Source organism: Scatophagus argus, chromosome 19 (assembly GCF_020382885.2).
Source record: "Scatophagus argus isolate fScaArg1 chromosome 19, fScaArg1.pri, whole genome shotgun sequence".
NCBI classification, from domain to species: domain Eukaryota; kingdom Metazoa; phylum Chordata; class Actinopteri; family Scatophagidae; genus Scatophagus; species Scatophagus argus.
The window spans coordinates 11,668,676-11,678,288 of record NC_058511.1 but is presented as its reverse complement, the minus strand read 5'-3'; the positions used below and the strand labels follow the sequence as shown (position 1 = coordinate 11,678,288).

At 41.5% G+C, this 9,613-nt stretch overlaps 2 protein-coding genes across 4 annotated transcripts in view; one reads left to right on the top strand and one right to left on the bottom strand.

Annotated features, from left to right (window-relative positions):
• Nucleotides 1–2,420: 2,420 nt before the first annotated feature.
• On the top strand, nucleotides 2,421–6,325 carry fam228a (family with sequence similarity 228 member A). Of its 2 annotated transcripts, none has more exons than XM_046372609.1 (8): nucleotides 2,421–2,714; nucleotides 2,997–3,079; nucleotides 4,066–4,227; nucleotides 4,303–4,380; nucleotides 4,484–4,678; nucleotides 5,098–5,185; nucleotides 5,737–5,840; nucleotides 6,005–6,325. In XM_046372609.1, exons 1-8 carry the CDS (start codon nucleotides 2,678–2,680, stop codon nucleotides 6,248–6,250), a joined length of 993 nt encoding a protein of 330 aa, XP_046228565.1. In that variant the 5' UTR covers nucleotides 2,421–2,677; the 3' UTR covers nucleotides 6,251–6,325. The 2 variants fall into 2 exon arrangements, with proteins under 2 accessions (XP_046228565.1, XP_046228567.1); XM_046372611.1 differs by having other exon boundaries at nucleotides 2,473–2,714; nucleotides 5,737–5,857; nucleotides 6,005–6,165.
• A 420-nt stretch (nucleotides 6,326–6,745) lies between these two features.
• LOC124050263 (intersectin-2-like) overlaps nucleotides 6,746–9,613 on the bottom strand; it is a 32,249-nt gene continuing 29,381 nt past the window's right edge. For both annotated transcript variants that reach the window (XM_046372606.1, XM_046372607.1), the window contains 7 exons: nucleotides 9,425–9,592; nucleotides 8,913–9,125; nucleotides 8,607–8,728; nucleotides 8,435–8,517; nucleotides 7,907–7,990; nucleotides 7,642–7,815; nucleotides 6,746–7,030 (listed from right to left, as the gene is read on the bottom strand). In XM_046372606.1, the coding sequence (XP_046228562.1) occupies nucleotides 6,879–7,030; nucleotides 7,642–7,815; nucleotides 7,907–7,990; nucleotides 8,435–8,517; nucleotides 8,607–8,728; nucleotides 8,913–9,125; nucleotides 9,425–9,592 (996 nt within the window). In that variant the 3' untranslated portion in view covers nucleotides 6,746–6,878. The remainder of the gene's footprint in view (nucleotides 7,031–7,641; nucleotides 7,816–7,906; nucleotides 7,991–8,434; nucleotides 8,518–8,606; nucleotides 8,729–8,912; nucleotides 9,126–9,424; nucleotides 9,593–9,613) is intronic.

Here is a 9,613-nt window from a genome sequence, read left to right as displayed (position 1 = left end):
GTTAGCATGTTTTTAACTTGTAGATGTATAGTTGGCTGACATTTTTAATTGAATGAATGAACAGTGGTACACTTCAAAATATACTTAATTGCTGGTCTGTTAAGTGCATTAGATACTTAACACTGACTTATGTCACTTGATTGTATGTATGTTAATATACCAGTTAAATTTAAGTACCCTAACAATGTGAAATACCATAACACATCAAAGATGTGAGTTTTGTTTGTGTTTGAGACATTTATTTTTAACTTCTTTACAGTAAATGTAAAATAAATTTAACAAAATGCACCATAGATTCTTGAATTTTTCACACTTAAATATAATTTCTGTTGGTACCATTCCCTGAACAACAGTGAGTGACAGCCAGAGGTCAAAGTTCAACCTCCAGCAGTTAGAAGAAGGCCTCTTATGTGCCAATTAACTGGTAGATATTTTTTTAGATCTGATTATCTATACACAGGTGGTACGTCAACTTTGATGCGTAAAGCGCTGACAGGGTCTTGACAAAACACCGAGATGTATTCCAACACTTTAGAATTTAGCTTTTTCTCGCTCTCTTTGGCTCTGTGGCGCTCTTTGTCCCATCTATCCTTCTCGCCGTTCATCTGGGAGAACAGGTTGATCTGGATGGTTCGCAGCGTGGCTGCCAGGACATAGAAACCTCCCTGCATCATGTGGCAGAAGGCGGCGCCCACACTGAGCGTCGCGCCCATCAGGTTGGGCACCGTCTCGCATACCACGCACATGCCCTCCAGGAAGTGCAGCGTGCCTTTCCTGGCCAGGGGCTGGTTTTGGAGGTGGTAGCCGTGGGGAGAGGGGGGTTGCTGGGCATGGTTGATCAGGTATCTCGCGCAGTCGGCGAAGTGTGTGGCCGCTCGGCGCAGCGGGAGCAGGGCCAGGTACAGGTGGCAAGCAGCTTTGGTCAGAGCATGGAACAGCAGCCGCAGCTCAAGCACGGCATTGCCTAAAAATAAGAGTTTAACAGGGTCAGCTGGAGGCTAATTTAACACTGTGGCTAATGTCAGCAACCATTACAAACAGCGTCTGACGCTGGATTAGAGTTTGTTCTCCAGCCATGTGGGCGGCGGGTGTCACCTGAGCACGCACAGCGGGTGGCTTGACGCGTCATTACGCGCGGCCCTCAGCACGGGACCCAACCTCCCACAAAATGACCTACATCACAAATCCTTCTAAAATTCTATATCTTTACATTGTAGTGTCACTTTTATCATGATTATGTCTTCAAACAATTGGTCGTAAGGACAATTAAAGTAACTAGGCTCACAAATGCCAAAGGAGAAAACTTTAAAAATGTTTGAATTGTCTCACCACGATAATAAACGAAAAAGAAAAAGAAAAACAAGATTATGTCAGTCATACATTAAATTACACCTTTTTAACTAAAGGTTTACTCGACACAACACGATGCCTGCAGATTTTACTGGGAGACATGCAGTGTGACACCCGCGGTAACGTTTTTCTTCTGAAGCTCACTTTCGTGTTGAATGAAATCGTCATGATTTCCTGATCCAGGATGCTCCGGTGCGCTATTCATCCTTTGATTTTTGGTCTTTGATTATTAACACTTAGCAAAGCTGCAAGCTAATAGGATAACTTACCCAGCAAAATGTACACCATGGATCTACGGTCTATTTTACACTTAATGCAGAGAAATAAAAGCTGTTTTTGAATTTATATGAATTTATATAGCCTTTTTTCACCATAAGTTTGAAGACCGGTGCCAAAAAGTTCCTAAAAAATCTTCGAGATGTCCTTTAACCATTATCTCTTACCGTCTATAAAGCAGAAAATCCACAGCAGGGCAATAATCGCTGCCAACCAAGTCCACCAATCCATGTAGTCTCCCACCTGTCCCGGACTCGGCAACGAAAAGACAGAAAGCAGCGAAAACGAAAGCAGTTATGATGTGGCCAAGTCCTGCCCTACCTTCACGCAGCTAATACTTAAACATTAAGTCGTCGCATTCTCGGCAGGTGTCGGAGTGTTGCAGCCTCCGCGGAACACCTTGAAAGTGCATCTGAGGTGTCAACAGGCGCATTAAGACCAGCAGACTCTTTAACCTACTGCACCTGCACCACTGTCTGGGTCTGCTAGGCTGGATCAACGCGGTCTGCGGTCAAGTTTGTCAAGTTATTAACATTTTAATGAAGGACCAAATATAAAACTCAAGTAATTAATTCGGGAGTTATACAGGCGGGAATTAGTTTGTAGAAGTGCCACAGTATGCCTCTGTGCGTCTTTTTAAGAAATTATATTAATTGTAAAAATGTAATAATTTTCTTTGTTTGACTAAATACGTCATCAGTCGCCACACTTGTGTCGATAACTTTGTCCTGTGTCAAATGTAGGGAGCTTTGGTGTCACCTAAAGGTGTTGATTTCAACATGTGCCTTAAGACCTGGTCTCGTGCTGAACGCTGCGTGCGTCCTTCAAGCGTTTCTGACCGCTCGTGTGCCGGTGCCGTATCATAGCAACGGAAAACGTTTAGACTGCAGGACACCTGGTAGAGGAGGAGGGAGGCTCGTGTTGGAAACGGAAGCTAGTCTGAGGGGAAGCCAAAGTTAGCACACCTTCATTAAAATGCGACAGCCTTCTCTTTATGTGACGAACTTCTGACGCTAAGACTAAGGAAGTTTTGGTTTTGGGAATTTTTTTAATGAACTTCCGACGTCAACGTCCTCAAGTCAAAAAAGGTAAGAAACCACAACAGTAAAAAAAAAAAACATAACTTAAGAAAAGAAACCACAACAGTGCTGTGGTAGATTCTGAATTAAAAGACACTGTTTAGGTTACATCTAGCTTAATTTACTGTTCCTACCATCTAATAATTGAATGATACGATGAATTTGGATGAATTTGGCATGTAGCCGACTAAAGCTAACTCCACATTCAGGCTTAGCAGGCCTGTAGGCCACTGGCTTATGAGCAAGTCATCACAGATGCTAAAGAACTATTTTTTCCCCCTCCTGACTTAGAGATGAGCCCCAAGAAGAAAAACACAGCCATTGGTGTGATCACCTTCCACACATCTTTACCTGTCTGCCTGCTGAAATCTCAGGTAAAACAAGACATTAAGAGCAAGCTTTTAAATGAATTCCATCAGGCATTTTTAACATACACAATTTTTCAGTATACCAGGGTGTCGTAGGGCTGAATGCTGCCTTGTTAATCATTAGACAACATGGATTTAATTGCTCAATGGCACTTAAATAATTATTTTGGAGATTTATTGCATAATGAGAGCACTGAACTCATTTTACAGTACGAGTTTAAATAGCTCTGTACTTGCCAACTATTAACTTATCTTATCTGTTTTTTTTTTAATGTCAGGGAGCTACAAAAGTACAGTATGTGTAACCTGGCCGTCCCAAGCAGGGGGTACAATGCTTGTCAGACTGTGTGGTTGCCTCTCTTTCCCTTCTGTTCTGTGCTGTATCTGAGTGTACAATGCTAGAATCTCAGTGTCCTAGGAAAGTTGAGTGGAAAGGTTTCAGGTGATTGACAGACATATGCAGTAGCCACCGTAATCCTCTTTTATTTCAGGACAATAGGAAAAAAAACAGGGCCAGGGGCAGGATCAGATGGCATGCAAATGACCAAACCAGCCGGGCAGCCAAATCCATGTACTGCAAATTATGATGTTAACTAAAAACACGGCAATAAAAGGAAGCTGCCATCCATGTACTGATGCTAAGTGATGTCAAATAAATCTCTATAGCGCACTGATATACATGTCCCACCATATGTGCTTGTGTAACAGTGAGACACAGTTCAGGTTTCCACGTAGTGACACGATCTGTCACTGCCTCTTGTGCTGGCCTCTGTTGACTTCTGTTTACTGACATGACTGTCTGGTCTGTTTGTGAACTAGGGAGTTAGGGAGTACAGGAGTAGGTTGCAATCAACTACTAGCTAATATATATTCTCTATTATTTGCAGGACGATTTAAAATGAGCAACAGTGCTTGAAAATGAAAGTGTACACTGCAAACTACAGCCTGTTGTATTAATGACCCAGTTAAGAGTGACCCTACTGGTGTTGCAGGGGTGCATGGCAGATGTGAAGGATGCCACAGAGAGCAGAGAGAACCTATCACAGCGAAGTGCGAGGACAAGGAGTGAATGTGTAAGAGTGGAGGAAAAAGATAAGGCCTCACCAGTAGCCAGACGGGATTGGCTCTCTCACACCTCCATCAGACAACTGCGGGTATTGCACTGAACTAAACTTGTACATGCACAAAAAGATGAGGCGGATTTTCTTACTATATGTGTTGCTATTTAGGCAAAAATGGAGGCTGATAATGAACAGGTGAAAGAATTAATACAACCTTTGCTGGATACAGAAAATGGTTTTATGAAGGTAAGATGCCACATTATGGCATTTATGGTACATTCTCAAAAAGGGATTTGAATCACAAGGCAACCTATTGACGTTTGTGTCTGCCATGATGGCCTTCATTTAGGAGTTGGAGAGGTTTCTGAGTCAACGGGATGTGGCAGAGCTGCGGAGGAGGGAACTGCTGCACAAGCGCTGGACTGAACGTGTATGGTTTCCCCTGCAGAGGAGGGTGGAGGAACATGTGTCCAGCTGTAGCCCCATGGAGGCCAAGAGGCGCCAGACCTTATACAGTCGCAACCTCCATCACTGCAACACCAAGGTGATACTAAATTCACCATTCAGTCCGCTTATACTTTTTTTGAAAGGCAGTCAATTGACCCCTCAGCTGAAAACAGCTTTTGTCAAGTTGTTTACTGTGATGCTTTTTATTCTGTATTAGACTTAACACAAATATGTTTCTTTTGTGCTTTGCTTTTTTACTACAAAAACAGATCAAATTTCCACAATATATGTTTAATTATCGTATCTACTACTGTAACATCTTTAATCTTCAGGCTTTGTATTTCTGAAAGCCTATCATCTAAGAGAATACAGTCCTTTCTTCTCAACATTAAAAAGCCACACTACTTCAAGATGATTTTTTCGTCACTTGAATATTTCGCTTGTTAAATTAAATAACAGCTTTGGGCGCACTGAAGTTGCCTGTGACTGATGATATATTCACTGCTCTTTGCCTAGCTCACTACAGCTGACTTAAAGGACCCACTGTACCTTCAGTTACCTGAAAGACTGAAGGAAAAAAGAACAGCCCGTTCAAATGAAGCAGGTATCTGGGTATTTTTCTTTTTCAGCCAAAAGTTAAATAAGACCTCTGTGAATGCTTTGCTTTGGGTTTGAGCTGAGAGGGACAAGTTCTCTTAAATGTAGGGGTGATTAAAGTGAGACTGTGTGGCTTTTTGAAAGAAGAATCACCACATTCTTCCTGTTACAAACAAAAAGTTGTGCTTGTGAGCAATAAAACACACCCTTGTCATGTTCAGTACACTCAGGACTTTTACTGCTTCAACCATTCTTGGTCTGGTAAGAGCAGTATCTTAAGGTGGCTAATATTAGATAACTTACTGTACCTTCATGTATTTGTAGATACAAGTATTACTGAGTCAGTTTACTGACTTCAAAACTCTTCTCCATTTGTGCTTCTGTTCTGATTAGCTTTTTAGTTTAAAAGGTTCACCATGCATGATCTTCCTTATTGTAACTTTAGCTTCAGTCAACCCAAATCTGTGTAAATTCCAAATAGATGTCAGGTTTTACATAGATTGATTGTTTTTAAACCAGTTTTCAAATTCTAAATCAGCCTCCCTTCTATTTACTTAGGATGTATACACAAGCTACCTCAGAGTCCTCTGATGTTCAGACGGGCCTCATCTAATTATGAAGTCTCTGCATTTGGAAAAACTTCAGTGAGGGATGAGACAGAAGTAAGGAAGTCCAGCAGGTACAAATATAAAGTTTTAAATCATATTTTCTGTAACACTGCTGGATCGGCGGTAACTATGTTGTACAGCTGCAACACATCATTTAAAGATGGCAGCAAACTTAAAATAAGCATAATGTGAGAAGTAATGTTGTGTGTCTCATCCAGGCTCAACACCACCACACCATATCACATCAGTGCAACTGCCACACCAGATGGAAGGTGTCATCAGGCCAGCTGCTGGTTCTCCAGATGTGGAGGTCCACAACAACCCTCAAATTTACATCAGTCTGCGCCTACATCTCAGAAAACCCCATATTTATCATAAATCTTTATCTGTGTTCTCTTCTATCTACCTCAGACACTATACTTGAAAGGGGTGTTGTGGAAACCAGGAATGTGCTGGGAAAGTAGTGAAACATTGACCTAAAACAACAACAAATGTTTACTGTATGTACATTTTATTGATACCATTTTCAGGATTTAATAGCATACTTAACATGAAACTCCATATTTCCACCATTTAATATGACATTACAATCATATATTACATTGATGTGCAAGATTTGACATGTACACCAGAGGGAGGGTATGTGTAGCAGTGTGCTAATGCCCAGCTGAATGTATAACAGGGTATGTGAAGTATGTCTTCATACAAAGAAATCAACCAGCTGCATTAATCCATTAACAGTAAGATGGTACTGTGCACAAATTTGTGCATATGAGCATTACAAAACTCGTAATTCGTTTAGCAAATCTCACTGGTTACATTTAAAATAATGTCTGTATGACTGCATTTCCAAGGACACTTGTCATTCATTATTTTGGCAAGTTCTGCTTCCCTTTCTGTTTGAGGTCACGTGAATGGATCTGGGTGGCTCAGGGAAAAACATGGCATGGACGGTAAAATCGAGAGTTTTTCATGGCAACACCTGCACTGCTACAACAATAAGGCACTTTTAGGTATGTTTGGCTCTTGATGCAAAATATCCTCTTTTCATTACTATAAAACTAGTGGTGCGTGTGTCCAAGGGTGTGTTTGTCATTTGGTTGGCTCATAAAGCTGTAGGTCTAGTTTGACCCAGACTTCTCCAGTGGCGACCTCGTGCAGTAGCAGGCGACGGTTTGCGGCACCTTTGCTCTCCATCTCTTTCTTTATAGTTGCCACTGGAACTTCAGTGCGACCCAGGAAATCTAAAGAGGCAGGAAATTAGTAAACAGCTAAAATTAATAATACAGAAACACACTCCTTCAGCGGATTTTAAATCTTAGTAGAGCCTGATTGATTTCAGGCTGATACAGACTTAATAAAAATTGGATATAGACAGTATATTGACATGTAAATCTTTTAACAGTAAACAACATTTCATTACTGTTTTACAGTTTTAAAACTAGTCAGCGCTTTCTTTTGGAAAAGATATGTAATAGTGATAATATAATACAGTAATGTGTTTCTAAATGTCCTCTAACGTACATCTTGTTGCATATCAGCCAACATAGAGATACGTAAGCTAATAACAGCTTTGTCTAACCTGATAAGTAAAACTAGTCCCAAGATTGCCAACACAATCAGTGACAGAACAATCACAAAGACAGCACAGAAAAAAAGGACAGCAGCGGAAAGGGGTTGTCTACAGCTTCAAAACATCTGTTCAAACTAGTCAAAAACAAACACCAGCAGCTGGCATGTAACCGTCATTCCTCACAAGCAGTTCTAATTGGACAAAAATTCTTAGAACTTATTTTATTTGTCTGAGCATCTCTGTGTTGTGTGGGCTGTGAGTGTGTGTCTCTCATTGACTGACCATCTGGGGAGAACTGGTCTTTCTCAAACACAGTGATGCACAGGACGTCCTGGTAGAGGTCTTTGATAAAGAACTGGCAGTTGAAGTTCCACTTTGGGTTCAGAGTGTCACTGATCGGTCGGGAGGTGTAGCACTGAGCCCCCATCGTCAGCTCACAGTACGGATTACTCTTACCTAGGGAGACATTACGCATCATACATTAGTATTTTTTTAAAGAAATGTTTAAAGGAGAGACTGACTGGATATGTGTAGACAGGGGCCTTACCGTTGGGTTTGCAAGCTTTGAGCTCCTGGGCTTCAGTGACGGTTACCAGCAGTCGGCCGATACCGCTGCTCTTTAGGGAACGAGCTAAAGCAAACACAGCTATTAGATGTTGGCCTACAGTATGCACATACAAGTGTTTATATGATTCAGATCACAGTCTTTTTATGCTTGTGTGTATTATATCCTGCAGACACACCCTTACAAATATGCCAGATGAAAAAAAGGGGTGGAACTCTTCAACAGATTTATATTTCAGCCTGTTTGCAAGAACATTAAAAAAGAAAAAAAAGAAAAAATTCTATTACAAATGGTGAGAAACACAAATACACAAGGATGTTAAAATATTAATGGATGTGTCTTTAAGTGAACCTATAGTGTAATTTTAATTTCTCTTTATTCTGAAATAGAAAATGCACATGGGTGGCTGCTGTGAAAATCCTTATTTCCTTCTATATAAAGGCAGTGTAAAACAGCCATACCAGCCAAGCTAATAAATCTCCCTCACACACACACTGGGTCAGTGTTTACCTTGGTAAGCCTTCTCTCTCTTTTTCTTCTCGGTCTCTATGAAATGTTCAGATGCTGCTTTGATTTTCTGGACCCACGTTGTCCTGCCAACACAATAAAAACATAAATCTCTTTTCACGACATGATTTGGTTTTCGATGGAATGCGTGAATATGCATAAAAACAAGGCACACCTCTCATTCAAGGTCTCAGTTTTGAGTGTGTAGACACGATCGATGTGTGAGACATGGAAGAGTGGCTCGTCACTGGACGGGTCGGGTGGCATTTTCACCAGGACCTCATTTAGAAAGAGGGGCTGGAGGAGGAGATGAAGAGATGAATGACATATGGGCAGACGTTGAGAGAAGAGAAAATTGTAAGAAATACTGTTTATGGACTTTACCTATGCACTGGCTTATAAATAAAAAAGCAATCCAAGTAGTATTTGAACACCACAAAGGTATTTACATTCCTGTCTAAGAAAGGTCCCTCTCACTTACTGTTTTGTACATCTTCAGCTGTATGTTGGTCTTGAGGCTGAATAGCTTGTCTGGTCCAGAGGAGGAGAAGGGTTTGGCGCTGTGTGTGAGGAGGAGGAAATCATTGAAAAGGAAAGCCCACAGCTCCCTGCTGCTTTTGGTTTTGTAAAGCCGACCGCTGTGGAGCAGCTTGCGAGGCCCAAGGCAATTAGTCAGCGAGTTGAAGACCAAGTGCTGAAAGACAGACAGGAACAAAGTGAGGCGTGAAGGAGGAGAGAGATGTAGGAAAGGAAGGAAACTGTCAGTAAGTGCTTTGGTGAAAAATGCTCCCTGGCTTTGCTACTGTGTGGGTGCATTTGTTTTGGTACCAGATGACATAAATTGTGAAGGAGAAGTGAAAGTGCAATTCATTTGCAGAGGGTGCATATAACTGTACTGTACTGCAGTAAGAACATATAAACATTTACAGCCTACGCATAACATGATTAAAAGTTTGATGTGCATTCATAGGAGTCATGTCTGACTGCGTTTACCTCTATAGGTCCCTCGCACTGGACGTGGCTCTGTATCCACTCCAGCCTGTCTGAATTCTCCTTCTCTCTGACTCCCTCGTTAACCTGAGAGCAGAGCTCCTCTGCTCGCTCCAGAGCCTCTTTCAGTGGTCTTCGGTCTGCGTGGCAGTCTGCAGTGTGCTCCAAGATCTGACCAGCAGGAAGAGAAAT